This window comes from Nannobrachium achirus (genome assembly GCF_963921795.1).
Source record: "Nannobrachium achirus genome assembly, chromosome: 6".
NCBI lineage: Eukaryota > Metazoa > Chordata > Actinopteri > Myctophiformes > Myctophidae > Nannobrachium > Nannobrachium achirus.
In genome coordinates, this window is record NC_137815.1 from 38659203 (window position 1) to 38678994 (window position 19792).

The 19792-nt window shown below is 43.0% G+C and overlaps 1 protein-coding gene across 1 annotated transcript; it reads right to left on the minus strand.

Annotated features, from left to right (window-relative positions):
- Nucleotides 1-1526: 1526 nt before the first annotated feature.
- hyal2a (hyaluronidase 2a) lies at nucleotides 1527-16086 on the minus strand. Its single transcript, XM_080727397.1, has 4 exons — nucleotides 15884-16086; nucleotides 14303-15274; nucleotides 13388-13477; nucleotides 1527-3168 (listed from the first exon to the last, which is right to left on the minus strand). The coding sequence occupies exons 2-4, from the start codon at nucleotides 15230-15232 to the stop codon at nucleotides 2770-2772; spliced, it is 1419 nt and encodes a 472-aa protein (XP_080583523.1). The 5' UTR covers nucleotides 15233-15274; nucleotides 15884-16086; the 3' UTR covers nucleotides 1527-2769.
- Nucleotides 16087-19792: the final 3706 nt, after the last annotated feature.

A 19792-nucleotide genomic window follows, 5' to 3' on the forward strand; every position in this document is an offset into this window, starting at 1 on the left:
TTTCGGCTGCAGCTTTAGCACCACACCACACCACACCACACTACACTGCACCACACCGCTCCACATACAAATATCTACATTTTCCATTAAACAAATTGACCCTTTTAACTGTGATTATGATACAATATAAAGCATGAATGTATTACTATGATAATTATAATACACTATAATAGATTATAATAGTGGTTATAACACAATATAATCTATTATCATGTATTACAACTATATCCTGGTGGTCTAAATGAAAAGTCAGTGAGTGATCAATCATTATTAAGTGTTTGGCACTGTTTGGCCTAGCTCAGACCTACTCTAGATTGGATATTTTTTACGACCACTTTCACACCACTCTACCCAGGTCCTTGTTGTGGAAAACCTGTCACAAGTGGGCGGTGTGGTGTGGTGTTGGGTCAGTGGAAAAGGGGCTTAGGCCACGGACCACCATAGAGTACAAATGGAACCAAATGGATCCTGTCAGGTCCATTTGTACTCTCTCAGAGTTACAGACCCATAAGGGTCCATTTGTTTCCTGAGTCCTGACTAACTAACATTTAGCTGAGGACCCCCTGGAACTCCCTCAAGGACCCCTGGGGGTCCCCAGACCCCACGTTGAGAACCAATGCAATACTGTATACCCCGTAACCAATATCTCATTGACTCTGAATACCACACCATGTTTTAACAGCAATGGTTTACTATGCATTGCATTATGAATGAACACAAGATAAATACCCATAATTATCAAGGAAAGAAAACTGTCCATAATTATTCCGCAAAGAAGTGTCCCTTAATATAGTATATGAATTGGGTACTCTAAACGTTTGTGAAGCAACCATAATGAGTTGTCCGGCCTGAAATTTGAATGTAAGTCGTGCTGCAAGTCTTAAAAGGAGTTGAAAATAACTCATGGCTTTAAGGCACCCTGCAATTACAAGGGGAGGGGGTTATGGGGCTGCAGCAGCGGGCAACATGTGTTTCTCCCCGAGGAGAAGCGAACTGCCTCCCCTTTGTGACAACATGTGTTTTCTTCTCAAAAGAAACAATCTGATTGTGGAGAAACTATTTCTGACCTACACATGCATGCAGCACAATAGCCTTCACTAAGTGATAAACTCAATTTGACTCATTCTTGGCTAAACCACCAAGAACCAACTGGCAACTTAACTTGTTATATCTTTAAAATAGTTTCAGCTCTGTGCTACAAAGACTTGTCCTGTGTGCACATCTATGCATCACAATAATAATCATGGGATGTGTGGGAGTCATGTGCTCACAATGTCATGGCCTCTTCTCCGGTTCTGGCACATCTTGCATGTCCCCTCTCTGACACACGCACGAGCACACATACACTCAAGCATACTCACACGCATGCATGTGTGCACAAACGCACACACTTTTCCTGTCACTTTCCACCGTGTTGCTGCTCAGTAAAACAAAAGTTGACACTTAGATGAACAAAAAAAATATGTTTATTTCAACAAGACGGCATATGCCATCTTGTCAAACAGTTTGATTAAAAAGGAGGAAAAAAACATAAAAAGAGATCATAGTAAGAGAAAAATCATAAAACACAAAGTGTCACCATTTTGTTCTTTACACAGTCAAGACTGAAACGCTTGAGCATTTCCAGTAAAAGTGCTGCCAAAATAAGGGGCGAGAGAGAGAGCAAGAGAGAGATCTTAGCATAAATGGAGCGGTTTGGTGTTGTGTATTTAAACTGTTCTGAGTGTAGTAGTCATGGTTCAGAAATACAAAAATGACAATCTTGTAGAAAAGAAGAACACTTTAAAAAAAAGTACATTCAAATAAATAGTATTTACCTCGATAATAAAACATCAGATGTCATTTGGAGGTCATGGAAGAAGAGGTAAGGCACTAAAGTTACCTTTGTGCTATTCCCAGAATTAAGTGCATCATTTCCATTTCAGCACAGTTATACTGACCTACATATTCTCGTTTGTCATTAATGTCACATCTCATCACAAGCCATGTCCCCTATGCAAATCATGGGAATATGACACCTTGAGAAACAGTGTCTGATAGCGGAAGAGAGGAGGAGACAGAGAGCAAAATGTAAACAAAGTTATTTCCAGCCAGCCCTCCATCATGTGAAAGAATTAACACACATAAACAACCCTAAGCCTTTCCACAGTGTTTCTCTGAAGAAAAAAAAATTAAAGGGAAACAAAAAAATCACTTCTTGCCATCCGTAGAAATGCCAATCTTTACACTACAGCAATCAAAAGGACAAAATAAAAAAGGGGAAGGAAGGGGCTAGTCTTTGACATACAAAATGATATGACTACTGCTATGTCTATGTATTAGTATGTTAAAACCACTTAAACCTTATCGTCACTGTCGGGCAGAAACCTCATATCTCCATATTTCAAATTTGTATGTTTTTTCGCAAAACAAAGCCCTGCTTCATCATACAAAAAGTAGTGAAAACAGCAGATCTACAAGCACACAATGCGAGGTGTTCTATGCTGTTTTCACTAGTTTAGATCAGTTTTTAAATGATAAATACAAAACAAACAGTTTTGGACATGCAAGGTTGCTACCCGACAACGACGTTACAGTATATTACTTCGTTGACCGGGGTCCCCCAGGGCTCTATCCTTCGGACACTCCTTTTTCCCTCTACACCAAAATCTCTTTGCCGAAAGTAGCTGATCTACAAGCTCACAACATGTCACAACGCGGCCGACTCACTGTGAGCGAGTGGACAGACAACTTTCGCCTCCAGGACAGGGACGGCTAGGCTTCGAGTGGTTAACACAAGAGGAAAGCGATAAGCACCCAGATCACACATTGCACTACGGAGGTGGAGGCCGCCGGTCGGGAAGCGAGCCCTCTCTGCTGCATTGGGTCAGTCAGATCGCAGTGCTCCCCTTGGTAGCCGCTGTAGCACTGACACTGGAACACACCATGGAAGCGCTTCTTGCCGTCCGCGCCCAGCTCCCCACTGACCGTCCACCTCCTGCCCTGGCTGACAATGCTGTGCGTGAGGGTGTCCAGGTGCAGATAGACATCAGTGTCTGGGTGTCTGCGCAGGCATCGGCCGTGGGAGCCGCACAGCGTCTGGCTGCACAGCTCCGCTGCCGTGGAGACGTTGAGTAGGTACTTTCCCAGTGTGCCTTCCAGATACTCGTTGAGGTTGGAGCAGCTGCTCTGGAAGGGGAGAAGAATGCCAAATAGACAGTCATTACCCACTTAGAGAGATAGGCCTTTATTGATCCCACGGGGGAGATACAGTCGTTATTATGGCAGTACACCCCCCCTAGCACTCTCCCTGTGACCCTTCTTGCCACAAGTGAAGTCACTCACTTGTTCTAATCTTTTTGTTTCTTAGGTTTATTGCGACCGTAGGTCGCATTTACTATCAAACCCTGCACAAAGTGTAAGTCCGTCAGTCCGTCAGTCCGTCAGTCTGTCTGTCACACCTCACACGTCACACTCTTGCCCTGCTCATATCTCCGCAACCGTTGCCCCGATCCATGCCAAATTTTGCACACACACTCCTTACCTGCCAAACTACAACCTCCAAGGACCCCCGGAGCTCCAGGGACTCCCAGGTCCCTGGGGGACCCCCAGATGTAAAAAATGACCAAATGTGCTAAACTGACCAAATGACCACCCCAACGGGGCTGCTCACGGGGAATTCCCGGGGACCACCGACTCCTGGTGCTCCAGAACGGATGCAAAAGTGGTGGCGCCCCCAGTGGAGGACCCCCTACACTGCAGCTCACATAAAATGCCGTAACTCCGGCTAGGAGCGACCGGGACAGCCGGGGCCGGTACCTATTCGTCCGCCTTGCCGGCGCGGAGACCCCACCCCTCCTTTCTCACATGGCCCTCTTCTAGCGCCACCATGAGGCCGATTCTTGCAAAACACATTTTTGGACACTGCTCCTACAATTTTTGCCCTAAAATCACGCAAATCGGTACACAGTATGTCTACACTCATCCCATCAACATGAATCTCTCCCATATAGCGCCACCTCCAGGCCGATTTTTAAAAACACATTTTTGGACACTGCTCCTACAGATTTTGCCCTAAAATCACGAAAATCACTACACAGTATGTCTACACTCATGTCATCAACATGGATCAGGAAGATTTTGGCAAAACACATTTTTGCCCTATTTGTGGAGATAAGTGACCTACGGTCGCTTATCTCCCGATTAGGGAGCCTTACTGGTATGCTCTTGATCACAAAGGTTAAGAATGTAATTTAGATAGCATGTTATTTAGACAGATGCCAGGTTCATTGTTTACCTGGTATCATATAGTATCAATGCAGAGATTCTTATTGCGACCGTCAGGTCGCAGTTTAGTATCAAAACCTCCACCGGCCGTCCGTCCGTCCGTCCGTCGGTCACACGTCACACGTCACACCTTTGCCCTGCTCATATCTCCGCATCAGTATGACATCACACTGCTTGGTGTGTGCCGTCAGGGTCATTTGTGTACGGTGTGATGTCATACTGATGTCAGCAGTGTGATGTCATACTGATGTCAGCAGCTATGTCTCTATATATGGAGTTATATGTTGTTCGTGTCCAAATATGGGGCTTGTGAGGTCAGACTTAGTGAGATTCGTCGGTTATCTCCATATATGGAGGGAGAACCAGCTTATGAGCCGATGAGTTGTGTCAGAGTCGAGATCCTGCTTGCATCTAATCTGTCGGTAGATAATGCCGGTCTTATATAAGGGTCATTTGTGTACGGTGTGATGTCATACTGATGTCAGCAGTGTGATGTCATACTGATGTCAGCAGCTATGTCTCTATATATGGAGTTATATGTTGTTCGTGTCCAAATATGGGGCTTGTGAGGTCAGACTTAGTGAGATTCGTCGGTTATCTCCATATATGGAGGGATGTGTTGGTTATCTCCATATCTGGAGATTCAACCTTCAACGATTTTGACATCTTGTTACTAATCTGTCGGTAGATAATGCCGGTCTTATATAAGGGTCATTTGTGTACGGTGTGATGTCATACTGATGTCAGCAGTGTGACAGGAGATAAGCGACCAACAGTCGCTTATCTCCCGATTAGGGAGTCTTACTGGTTTAGATGCATATTGTTTAGATATAATATTGGTTAATGGTCTACCTAGTAACCTAGTTTCTGCAATCTGTATTCTATCTATATACGGTATGTGATTATTTACATTGCTGTCGCCCTGGATAAGAAGAGTTTCTGCTAAAGACCTCTATTGAGAATTGTAATTGTAGTAGGCTACAGCATTTATGAAACAGAACAGATACAGAAAAAGAAGCAAAGCTAGGTTTAAGAAATAATATGAATAATTCTTAATATTATAAAAAGCATAAGGGTGCACAGTAGTGTTGTAGTACTCGAGTCATTGACTCGGTCTCGTCTCAGTCTCGCCCTTGATTTGACTTGGACTCGTCTCGGTCTCGGACCAATTGACTCGGGACTCGCTCCCCACCGAGTCCACTTGAATCAAGTCACTACAATACAATGGAATAAATGTATTATTGCGACCGTAGGTCGCATTTACTATCAAAACCTGCACAAAGTGTGAGTGAGTCCGTCAGTCTGTCTGTCACACCTCACACGTCACACTCTTGCCCTGCTCATATCTCCGCAACCGTTGCCCCCATCCATGCCACATTTTGCACACACGTTCCTTGCCTGCCAAACTACAACCTCCAAGGACCCCCGGAGCTCCAGGGACCCCCAGGTCCCTGGGGGACCCCCAGATGTAAAAAATGACCAAATGTGCTAAACTGACCAAATGACCACCCCAACGGGGCTGCTCACGGGGAATTCCCGGGGACCACCGACTCCTGGTGCTCCAGAACGGATGCAAAAGTGGTGGCGCCCCCAGTGGAGGACCCCCTACACTGCAGCTCACATAAAATGCCGTAACTCCGGCTAGGAGCGACCGGGACAGCCGGGGCCGGTACCTATTCGTCCGCCTTGCCGGCGCGGAGACCCCACCCCTCATTTCTCACATGGCCCTCTTCTAGCGCCACCATGAGGCCGATTCTTGCAAAACACATTTTTGGACACTGCTCCTACAATTTTTGCCCTAAAATCACGCAAATCGGTACACAGTATGTCTACACTCATCCCATCAACATGAATCTCTCCCATATAGCGCCACCTCCAGGCCGATTTTTAAAAACACATTTTTGGACACTGCTCCTACAGATTTTGCCCTAAAATCACGAAAATCACTACACAGTATGTCTACACTCATGTCATCAACATGGATCAGGAAGATTTTGGCAAAACACATTTTTGCCCTATTTGTGGAGATAAGTGACCTACGGTCGCTTATCTCCCGATTAGGGAGCCTTACTGGTATGCTCTTGATCACAAAGGTTAAGAATGTAATTTAGATAGCATGTTATTTAGACAGATGCCAGGTTCATTGTTTACCTGGTATCATATAGTATCAATGCAGAGATTCTTATTGCGACCGTCAGGTCGCAGTTTAGTATCAAAACCTCCACCGGCCGTCCGTCCGTCCGTCCGTCGGTCACACGTCACACGTCACACCTTTGCCCTGCTCATATCTCCGCATCAGTATGACATCACACTGCTTGGTGTGTGCCGTCAGGGTCATTTGTGTACGGTGTGATGTCATACTGATGTCAGCAGTGTGATGTCATACTGATGTCAGCAGCTATGTCTCTATATATGGAGTTATATGTTGTTCGTGTCCAAATATGGGGCTTGTGAGGTCAGACTTAGTGAGATTCGTCGGTTATCTCCATATATGGAGGGAGAACCAGCTTATGAGCCGATGAGTTGTGTCAGAGTCGAGATCCTGCTTGCATCTAATCTGTCGGTAGATAATGCCGGTCTTATATAAGGGTCATTTGTGTACGGTGTGATGTCATACTGATGTCAGCAGTGTGATGTCATACTGATGTCAGCAGCTATGTCTCTATATATGGAGTTATATGTTGTTCGTGTCCAAATATGGGGCTTGTGAGGTCAGACTTAGTGAGATTCGTCGGTTATCTCCATATATGGAGGGATGTGTTGGTTATCTCCATATCTGGAGATTCAACCTTCAACGATTTTGACATCTTGTTACTAATCTGTCGGTAGATAATGCCGGTCTTATATAAGGGTCATTTGTGTACGGTGTGATGTCATACTGATGTCAGCAGTGTGACAGGAGATAAGCGACCAACGGTCGCTTATCTCCCGATTAGGGAGTCTTACTGGTTTAGATGCATATTGTTTAGATATAATATTGGTTAATGGTCTACCTAGTAACCTAGTTTCTGCAATCTGTATTCTATCTATATACGGTATGTGATTATTTACATTGCTGTCGCCCTGGATAAGAAGAGTTTCTGCTAAAGACCTCTATTGAGAATTGTAATTGTAGTAGGCTACAGCATTTATGAAACAGAACAGATACAGAAAAAGAAGCAAAGCTAGGTTTAAGAAATAATATGAATAATTCTTAATATTATAAAAAGCATAAGGGTGCACAGTAGTGTTGTAGTACTCGAGTCATTGACTCGGTCTCGTCTCAGTCTCGCCCTTGATTTGACTTGGACTCGTCTCGGTCTCGGACCAATTGACTCGGGACTCGCTCCCCACCGAGTCCACTTGAATCAAGTCACTACAATACAATGGAATAAATGTATTATTGCGACCGTAGGTCGCATTTACTATCAAAACCTGCACAAAGTGTGAGTGAGTCCGTCAGTCTGTCTGTCACACCTCACACGTCACACTCTTGCCCTGCTCATATCTCCGCAACCGTTGCCCCCATCCATGCCACATTTTGCACACACGTTCCTTGCCTGCCAAACTACAACCTCCAAGGACCCCCGGAGCTCCAGGGACCCCCAGGTCCCTGGGGGACCCCCAGATGTAAAAAATGACCAAATGTGCTAAACTGACCAAATGACCACCCCAACGGGGCTGCTCACGGGGAATTCCCGGGGACCACCGACTCCTGGTGCTCCAGAACGGATGCAAAAGTGGTGGCGCCCCCAGTGGAGGACCCCCTACACTGCAGCTCACATAAAATGCCGTAACTCCGGCTAGGAGCGACCGGGACAGCCGGGGCCGGTACCTATTCGTCCGCCTTGCCGGCGCGGAGACCCCACCCCTCATTTCTCACATGGCCCTCTTCTAGCGCCACCATGAGGCCGATTCTTGCAAAACACATTTTTGGACACTGCTCCTACAATTTTTGCCCTAAAATCACGCAAATCGGTACACAGTATGTCTACACTCATCCCATCAACATGAATCTCTCCCATATAGCGCCACCTCCAGGCCGATTTTTAAAAACACATTTTTGGACACTGCTCCTACAGATTTTGCCCTAAAATCACGAAAATCACTACACAGTATGTCTACACTCATGTCATCAACATGGATCAGGAAGATTTTGGCAAAACACATTTTTGCCCTATTTGTGGAGATAAGTGACCTACGGTCGCTTATCTCCCGATTAGGGAGTCTTACTGGTATCCATATGAGAGCTGTAAGTATGGAGCGTATCTGATGCGCATCTGATACGCACACGCATACACATGATGTCTTGTTGTCTTCCCAGCTGCAGCCTATAACTCGTTAATTAACAAATGCACTGATGAACAGCTAGAGAGAAGGTGACAGTTTAACTCATACCATGCCAAAAAATCGACTTCCATAATAGAATCGACTTTTTAACTGCCTTCCCTGCCAATCGACTTTTATCGACTTTTTTTAAAAAAGAAAAGAAAAAAAGAAAAAATGTTTTGGACCTCCAACAATGTACCAGGCATGATCGCGATCGCGAAATTGCATGTTTAACCCCCATAGACGGGTTTCTGGTCCACGTCACACTGATGGGTCGGTACCAAAATTAGCCAATAAATAGAAACCATGCAGCGCTCCCCAAAACAACAGGTTTGGGGATTGGTGGGAATTTATTACATGATACATTCAGCTGTGCATTTAGTCTCAATGTTTGTAAACAAGAAACCGGTCTATACCAACCCCATCTTTCAGGCCGCGCTCACACATGTGCGTCACGCATCATCATCTTATCGTCTGAGAATGGCCACTGGGGGCGCCGTACTAATGCATTGTCAATGGAAGGTTGTTTGTTTTTTTGTCGTTGCCGTGTCTCTAGCTCAACCGCAGCCTGTACGCTCTTGAAGAGACACGGCAACGACAAAACACCAAACAACCTTGCATTGAGAATGCATTAGTACGGCGCCCCCAGTGGCCATTCTCATACGATAAGATGATGATGCGTGACGCAGATGTCTGTACGGCGCCTCCAACATGGCAGCCATGTTTGTTTACATTTGAAGAAAACATAAGGGCTGCTATCTCCTAAATGCCTGAACGGATTTCCAAGCGGATTTTTTGTTTGAAAGCTGTGAAAAGTGTGTACATGCATAGTGCATCATCTGTGCACGAATTCGTACACCGGCGTGCACACTATTTTTTTTAACCCTTTGGTGGCGAGACGGCAATATAAGAGGTCCCACTTTACATACGGCACCGAAGAAGTTAAGTCCCTATAGAGAGGTTAAAAGAACCAAAACAACTGAAGCCTGAAGCAGCGACATGGGGTATTTTTCTTTTTCGCATTTTGTATATAATTGAAAGGCATGAGACTATAATGACATAAGGTACATTTCTCACCTTGAACATTCAAATGCAGACAGGCATGTACTGCTATGTGTTTGAATGGGGAAACCGTATTTATTTATTTTAGATTTTAGTCAAAATAAAATGTTTCTTCATTAAGATAAGATTTTGTTTGATAAGATACGTTTTGCCATAATCATGCAGCTCTATTACAATGACACAGCTATAACAGCAATGTTTAAAAATGTTATAGACTACAGTAGGCCTAGTATAATATTCTTTTTTAATTAATATTCTTTTTGTAATCACTTGGCCTTTTGTGCATGGGCATCAATATTATATCCATATCATGATATTAGACTGGATAATTATCGTCTGTGATTTGGGATATACAGTATGGCATAAGTCTTATTTGTACTTATTTGTCTTACTTGTGTATATTGGCTCTTAGATAGAAAATCGTACAAAACAGTACCGGGAGTCTTATTTAAAAATATATATTTAAATAAATAATTTTGTAAAGATTATCCAAAGTAACTGAAAGTAACTAGTAGTTAATACTTTTAAGTAAGGAATACTTTTTAAAAGTAACCTTCCCAACCCTGGTGCTAATTTAGAGAGAGATTGAATGAAAAGGAATACATTGTTCACCTTATGTGATTGATGTCATGTAAAAACGAGCAGACATTTACAATTTCATTTTGGTTAACAACATCACATTCAGCAATAGCTACTACTACTACTGATTTATTTAGTGTAAAACTCCCTCAAACCTAAACCATAGCAACCAAAGGTAATTTGGGGAGACCTATTGTTTTAATTTGAAGACGAGCCATTCATTTGGCGTACCTACCAAAAAAAAAAAAAAAAGACTCGGTCTCGAACCCTATAGACGGGTTTCTTGTTTACAAACATTGAGACTAAATGCACAGCTGACTGTATCATGTAATCAATTCCGTCCAATCCCCAAACCTGTTGTTTTGGGGAGCACTGGTTTCATTGGCTAATTTTGGTACGGTCCCTGCGCATGCATCTAGTTTTATCAGTGTAACGTGGACCAGAAACCCGTCTATATGACTTGGACTTGACTTGGACTCGCTTTAGGTGGACTCGACTACAACACTAGTGCACAGTAAAGTCTTAGTGTTCATTTAACTCCTGAGAGTAAACAAACTGACCCTTTACGGGTTCAGAGGAAAGTCTGGAACCCCTGGAAACTTACCACAGTTTTTATTGCATCTTTTACCCACGTTTATTTCCTTGTATACCTTTTCATGTTTATCTTAATTAGTTTAAATTGATGTTAACTGATGTTTATTGTATCCTTTGAGTTTTACTGTGTATTTTATTTTGCTATTTTAAAGCTGTTTGTCACCCTGTTTGGAAATATAAAGCACATTATCATTTGGTTCCATCTGTACGCTCAAAATGAACCACTTAAACCCGATATACTTAAACTCAGCTTCTTTTTTCCCACTTCTGCAAATCTTTTCAACAAATGTTCGCCCCCAGAAAAGGGTTTGATGAAAAAATATGAAGAAAAAAAAAAGCATATGAAAGTGATGTTGTTTTTAAAGTTGTTGTTTTGTTTGTCAAAGCTCTACATTGCAATAGTGACCATATAGTAGTGTAAACATATTCATGGGTTCAATTTGTAGTCCTACAGCGGCCATAATGAGGACCAACACTGGTGTTCTGATTGGTGTAGAACATTAATTCTATGCCAATCAGACAAGTGAAACACCTGTGTTGGTCCTCATGGCCGCTGTAGGACTACAAATTGAACCCATGAATAGTAAACAGGGATCTACCCATCTCTCCGGCTCTTTAGTAAGCAAAAAAATAAATTGTTCAGTTGGGATACTAATTTTATCAAATCAGGAGAGAGAACCCCATAACCCCATACCAAACATGCCCCGTCATGCCACACCACTGCTGCAGATGGCGGGCGGATGTTAATTTACTACAGATTAAGTATTTCCTTATCTAGGCGTGCCTGGTAGTTCAGTCATGCCTGGTTGAGATCATTTATCAGCTTCACTTTTATAGTGTTCCAGTTCCATATTTGTCTGCTTTTTTTCCGCCATCACTTCCAATTTCACTTGTTTATCCTGTAACCGGTAGAAGTTCTCATTCCTCACAGGATAAAAATTGGTATCCTACCAAGGGGGTGCCTTTAACTCAAGAGTGTTCAAACAGAGCCGATTGAAAAATGTCATGTGAGGTGATAATGTTTGTGTTAATCTGCAAATTTGGGGTTTGAGTTTAAGCTAGAGATGGATGATTTAGACACAATAAAATACCTCAATAGAGATAGTGCCAAGGGGGTGGGTGCGTTCAGGAGATATATAGACTGGAAAATTGTGAGAAATTAGTTACGTGGATATGTTGACCAAACAGGTGGTGAGGCATTTGTTGTTTGTTGTGTGTTTTGTGATACAGAGGTGGAATTCTAAGGTGGCCCTTGCTGTAAACAAACAGCACCCAGTGGAAATAATTCTCAGAAACAGTGACACGTCCACTGAAATTATCATATTGGCAAGCAAACTTAAAGTGACAGTGTACTCAAAAATAACAAACTGTCAACTAGTTTCTCATAAGTACTGTATACTATAGGACAAGGCCAGTATAGTTTGAAAAGTTACTTTTCTGCTGCAGCTAATATTTGCTTCATAATTGTCCTACAATGAGGTTTTTTTCTGTATCATTCTACAGTATATGACCAATCAAGCAGAGAGAGTTCAGCCACTGGTACAGTAGCCTACTGTATGTGAACATCAATACCTCATTGGCTGTTTGTAATGGAACCTTTGCATGTATTTAAACTGGATTAAGCTTTGTTTGCCTTGTGTTACCTACAACACAAAGGACACTTTTGTTTGGCACTGTATTGACAGTTGTGCTTAAGTATTGCTATTTGTTTTTTTTAAGTATGGCTGTTTCACTAATTGACTGTTTTTGACACTTTATGCATCTATTCTTCGTTCCCTTTCTTTGGTGTACCTTGCTCTTTACTGTACACTGTTCAATTTTTTCTTTTCATACTTCTCTGTAACTTTGTAAATATCCTTAAACTGCTGTGCTGCAGCTTCCGGGCGACTGATTTTCCCCCTTGGGATAATAAAGGTATCTATCTATCCCTGTGTTTGTGATAATCATCATCGTCATTATACTCCAGGTTCAAACTATTGTATAGATGTGTTATGTTAACAGCCTTGGTTGGTACTGTTCTGAAGCATTGCTTGCATATTATGCGCTTGTTGGAATCCTTTGCCCTTCCGTGTTAATTCACCTCATATGCTACATATTTCCAAACAGGGGGGTGAGGTTTGGCCGTGAATAAATTGAAGCCAAATCACACTACGGAGAGATGGAAAGAGGAAGCTCAATCGGGCGGGGTTGCTACATTTGGGCAACCGTGTGTGTGTGTGACTGTGTCCCCGAGCACGGGTGCACTATGAGTGTAAAGCAAGAAAAATGCAGATTGTTTTCTTTACTTTTCCTCTAGATGAGACGAGAGGAGTCATAGTAGAATGCGTGGCAGATATTGATAGTGCAGCAGATTTCTAAATCAACATGTATATATTGAATTGCATATTTGTGTGACAAGGCTAGACAGATTTCTGTGTGCACTAGAAGTGAATAATACAATGACCACTGAAAAGGAAGTGGGTGTATAGGGCGTATACCTTCTTATACCCTCCACTGCACCGCCATTGACTGCATCAATATATCGCCGTTTGAGTTGTTTGATTATGGGATTTCAGGTATTAAGTGTGTGCCTACTTACTTTGCTGCTAGCAAAAGCTGCTTCTCCCCAAAGGATAATGCCAGCAGCGCCCAAAGACACACTCTCCCCAATGGTGGAGACCAGATCTGTCTGTAAAGAGATGAACAATTCAAATCAATAACAGCACAATGACAAAGAAAGTGCACAGCTGCACACATGCTTAAAGTCACGGTTAACATCAATGTCACAGATGATGGGGTCATAAAGTTAGTGCAACATAAACCTCTGTTAAGTTATCAGCTGTTATCCGTTCATTCCGCCATAAGGAAATACTCTATAGGGCAACCGCAGGGTCTGACTGTTAACTCAACCAACACCCATCCTGCCCCATACATACAAAGAGTATTGGGATGTGTGTCTGCTAAAAAGGACAGGAAAGGACTGTGGTTAAAGATAAGGAAAAGTAAGGAGCCAGCATAATGTTGAACAGAGAGAGAGAGAGAGAGAGAGAGAGAGAGAGAGAGAGAGAGAGAGAGAGAGAGAGAAGGGAGTGTTGAATATTTGAGCCACCTACACTGTGATTGCTCAGCTCAATAGAAGAGTGTTAAAGAAAAAAAAGGTCATATCCTGAGTTACCCCATAGGACTTTGAGCCTAGATTCTTTTTCTTCATATAATGCATACTTGTATATGTATAGTGTAATGCATCACTAGTACAACACATCTAAAAGAAAAGAAAATCTGCAGTAGAAGTCTCATCACCACTATTTGCACAATATCTAAAATAACCAATCTACAACTTAAGCTTACAACACATCGCAAAGTGATTAATTGAGCTTGTACAACAACTTTTTTTTTTTTATGTTTCGACAATAATTACTTGGCCAAACTTCTGACGCCAGTGTTAATGTAGGTTACTGTGTGACAGACATTTACAGTGCCATCATGCCACTGTAGACTCCGGAGGGTCCCTCACCTCCGTCAGCAGTTCCAGGGATTTGTCATAGGTTGGCCGGGTGTACACAAAGACAGGACGTGCCAGCCCATGTCCCGACGACGCCAGGCGCATCCCCTCCTTCACACGGTTCCGGACAAACTGGCGTCCGGAGGGCGAGTCCCGCAGCACGGTGCCCATGTAGATGGAGGGGAAGAGGGCTGTGCTCTCGGTCCAAAGCCATTTCAGCTGGCCATTGCGGACCACCTCCACGTCAGGACAGCGGCCTGTGTAGTTCTCCAGAATACGCAGGTAGTCGTGATTGTAACAGTCTGGGAACAGGTAGAAACCCCACAGTTGGTTGGGCCGGAGGTTCTTGGCGTATTTCAGGGTCTCGAGCATGAATTTCCGAGCCGACATCTCAAACTCCTGCTGGGCCAGTTTTGACACGTACTCTATGGGCAAAGTTCGGTTCTTTTGGCTCACCAGCTCGCGCGACTGGCTGCGGTATATGTCTTTGGTGTCCCAGTTGCGTATCCAGAGTGGGCGCCACTCTTCCCAGTCAATAACGGCCAGGCCTTTGGCCCCCTTTTCACGTATATACTTATTTACACCCTCTGGCATCTTCTCCAGGTGCTCAGTGAGACTGGCCACCTGTGGCAGGCCACCGTTCACCGGGACGCCGCCTTCCGTATAGTAGGGATACTTACCCAATCGGTCCTTGTAGAAGATGGTGAGGTTTTGCTTAACAAAGCCCTCGTTGGGTGAGGCAACAATCTGGAACAACTGGTCCAATTGAAAACGAATGCCATGACGCGGCCAGCAGTCCTCCGTCGGGGCATTCCAGGCCAGGATGAGGGGCTTTTGAGAATAGAGGGGCCATCTCGTTGGCTTCAGTTCCAAAGCACAGAGGCAGTCCCACAGCAGCACGAGCAGCAGCAGGACTGTACAGTCAGGCTGAGACCAGGACATGTCTTCTGGTGTTTACAGAAAGGACCTTCACTCTCTGCTCTCCTGGTACAATTCAAAGAGGGACACATTTTAATGCAGTTGGATGGCTGCCATATAAAAAGTACTCGTCACAATAGATAATTCAGTTAAAAGGGAATATATCTAAATAGAAATTATACAAATAATTAATCTACAGTGTATACGTGCTTATCACAATATAGATAGTGATTAATAATCCATTCACAAACAAATGATGTCTTGTCTTAATAGAAAATGAGAATAGCTATGATTAACCTACAATGAAAGTGTCTCAAAACAAATGGAGACTAAAGGTTTTGGGATTGCAGATACATTCTGTTCATACTATTTGTGGACACTTATGCAATGCATTGTACATTACCAGTCCCAGGCTCGTGTGTATAAATCACTATGGTGACCTCAGTGTGAATTGGAAGCGCCACGCTCTTCTCCACAATAAACTATTTACTTCATGGATCAAAAGTAGTTTCTATTTGAATAACCGTCGTCCATTAAGTAATAAGTGAATATGATCAAAACGAGCATATCCTGTATGTACCTGACATGCTTGATGCATCATTTTTTTTAGAAGGATTTTGTTTTGTTTTGCACAATAAGTAACTCAAGTTGTCTCAACAAGCGAACAAAACTTACCTTTATTGGTAGACTGAGGAAGCATTCCCAAAAGTAGTCTGAAAGTTCAAGCCACGTTTTGTGTTTTCTTCTAAACAATCTGGCAGTGTACAAAAAAATGGATGGAACTTTTTTTGCGTAATAATAACAACGGAGAAGATTGCAGCTAGTGTTGTAACTTGTCCCACTTGGCCGCTGTGTAACGGTACGTTACCCCCTGCGCTGTTGTCAGTTCCCCGACTGCCAAACCACTTCAGGATGTTCCATTCACTATGAGAGGGGGGAGTGGCGACATCTAAACTACTTCACACTGGAGGCGGGTCTAATTTCTTTTGACCGACTTGTGTTTTAAGCCCCACGTTTTCTGTAACTCCGTTTATCAAGTTGATTAATGGTGATTTTGTCACTTTATTTGTTCTCGTCTGACTTAAATGGTTTTCGCATGACCCTTCCAACAAGGAATGAGTCGGCCCGGTCCAAGACGTTTGCCCACTGCCATGAAACAGATACACTGTAGTGTAGGATACTGTAGCATTGCATTGCAATGTCAAGATTCATAGGTCATTGCCAGGCACGCCAGTGCCCTAAAAATAAGGCCACACAACCACCCCTATCATAGCCAGTGGTGGAAAAAGTACTCAAATTCTTTACTTAAAGTAGGGCTAAAAGTATCAATAGGCCTACTCCACTATAGAAATACTCTACGAGTGAAAATCCAGAATTAAAAATTTACTTGAGTAATAAGTAGGCCTACAAAAATATTGGCATCAAAATGTAAGTAAAGTAAAGTTTTTCCACCACTGATCATGGCTAACATTTCAGATTAATTACTAATAATATGTAAAAAAAGAAATAAAATGTGTTGAAGGAACCATTTCTCAGTGAAAACATGATCATTCCTGTGCCAAGCAACTTGGATTCTTCTTGGTTCAGTGTCAGACTGTAAAGAACAACTGTGAACTTGTGTAGCATTGTAACACAAAACCTACATTATGTTAATGAAGTGGATCAGAGGCAACAGCAGACTTAAAACACATCTCGGACAGGGCAAAGAAAGGCATCTGGCATGCAGATGTCACTGTCTGCACGTGATGACGGCCACTGGCTCATTGAAGGAAGGAACCACATGCAGTCATGGTGCCAAGCACAGCAGATAAAACACAGTGAGGAGTGGGCTTTAGACGTGAACGATGACAGTTGATAAGATAAGATAAACTTTCACTGATCCCCGTGGGGAAATTCAGGGGTTGCAGAGGCAACAGCAGGCCAAACCGCAAGATTGCAACTACAGTACTTGCAACTCCTTGCAACAAAACATTTTTAAGGCCATGTCACACCAATGCAACTCCTTGCAACTGCCATTGGGGATAATGGTTGCAAGTAGTTGCCTGCTGCGAGTAGCTGCATTGGTGCGCTTTGGCCTAGTGAAACACAGTATCGGTAAGAGTAGAGAAATAAGTAAGTAAGTAATAAAGAATAACAAGCCGACCTCACAAAAGTTATCATTGACAGGCATCATGGTTCTATAGTGTAGTCCAGTTGTCCTGGGAACCTCAGGGTTCCTTGAAGGGGCCCAAATGGACCCATGCAGGTCTGTAACTATGAGAGCATAGATGTATTTGTATATACTCAATAGATTTATGGAAATTAAATATGTTTGAGAACCAGAACTGCAGTCCATCTGTTCATGCGCAATGTGCCAGAGTCAAGAACAAAGAACAGAAAAGAACATATGGGGGGTCAGACTTGGCTGTGGAGCCTCAATGCTACTGGCACAAAGTCACTTCGTGTTGTTCCAGAGGGGAGATGAGTCTGTGGCTGAATGTCCAAACAGCACATCAAAGAGGTAATGAGAGTCATGACATGAGCGTGACATGAGTCAAGAAGGTAATCAGGTAATCGCCATGCACTAGGGAGTTTCTCACAACGCTGTAAGAAAGGCTCCTCATACATACTTTATAAATACACTCAAGTATGAGGACCAAACAAAAACCCATCTTTTGAATTATATTCCAAAATGATCTACAGATGTGTTGTAATAGTCTATCACAGGGCAAGGAAGCTTGGACTCACATTTTAATCTAGATCATGGATGGAGTGGAGTTTCGTACATTTTAAAAGGTTGACCGGTGTCACCCAATCTACACGTTACAAAATGTTCTCTGAATGTTTGCCCCAGAATAGAGACTCTACACAGGGTTCATATGGTTTAGCAGGTTATTCAAGAGCTTAGATGAACTTTTCCTTAGATGAACTTTTCCTTTTACAGTGAAATGAACAGGATGTCAAGAGTACGCTGGGTGGTCAAGTCGAGGTCTGGAAGTGGAACTGTCTTCCTGTGTCAGTGGCTGTTCCGCTGTTTGTTCAGCAAACTCTGCTGACTCACCTGCCTGTGTCATCGGTTTGCTGCCTCTGTGCGTTGCAGGAAAATATAATGTGTGCATATGCTTGTGTGAATGAGATGGCGGCGTGCAAACAAAGAAATGGACAGTTTCCTGTAGATCTTGCTTCCCTTTGACCTCCGATTCCAGAACATTACATCAGCAGCGGTCGGGCGGTGGACGCCACCAGGAAGCAAAAACAATGGGAAGATTATGGCACATTTTGGCTACCTGTATATCTCCACCCTGGGAGTTTTCTTATATATTCCCTACCCATATGGACATTGCAGTACTTAATTGTGTACTGTATATCCTATAGAAAATAGAGTTATTGGACCCTATACATCTTAAAAGTTAAAGAGAATGTAAGCACAACCCAAGTCTCAACAAGTACCAGGTGCATGGCTCAGAAGAGTTCATATACAGTAGGCAGCATATATGGACAGCCTTCCTCAACATAATCATCACGATTGCGCTGAGGAAGACTTACACCAATGTCTGTGTAGGCTACAGGTGTTGTTTATGGCTATTTAGGTTTTTAGTTTTTACACTTTATTACTTATGCTGTTTTACTTATTACTATAAGCCATGGGAACCATGTGGCCCATAGGTCAGAAGCCTATCTCCTGTTTCCATAGTGTGAGGCAGCTTGATGAACAAGTACACCCCCTGGACATGATGCTGGTATGTCACACGTCACAAGAACTTAACCTCAATCAAACCCTTCATGCTGAGTGCCCGGTAGGGAGACATTGAGTTAAATTTTTATAGTCTTTGGTATGACTTTGCCGGGGTTTGAACCCCAACCTCCCTGTCTCAGGGTGGACACTAATCTCTGATTAAATATTTGGATCTTGAATCATTAGGCTACAGGCTAACCATTGTACAAGGAAGAGAGCACAACACTCTGCTGTTCTGATAGCAATGACGTTAACACACTGCTACTGTACACAGTACAGTACGTAGAGTGATCTCAGTACTGAGTCAGTAGTGACTTCTCGTAATGTGATCACGTGATTATGTTCTCACTTATGATTGGTTGTATCATGCACACTGGACGTGTGAAGATTGTTACCTCAGGTGAAAGCTGGTCAGTTTGATGTTGGTGGTTTCCGTTTCCTCAGAGGCTGAGAGAAGATTTAGTTCCTGTCCCCTGAGGCCACTGAAAACAGGGGTAGACTCAACAATGCTACTGTCTGCCAGGCATACAATGTTGATCAGTTACCGTAATCTGCCAGGAATGTGTGGCCTTTAATGACTGTCGTATTATCTAATCTGATATTTGTGCAGAATGCAAAGATAATAAAATGTTGTTTGTTGTGATGTGTTAAAATGCACTGTGTGATTAGAATCTGATGTTTGCTTAGATATAAGTATAATTACAGTCATTTACTATCAAGTTGGTTCTCTCTTAGGCTGTAGAACAACAGCCTTGTGTTATATTATTAATTTAAAGGGGAAGACCACCCATTTTCAATAGAACTATGTCATTAATATACCTATAGAGGAGTTGTGTGGAAATAGAAAAAAAGTTCCCCCTCTTCTGTGT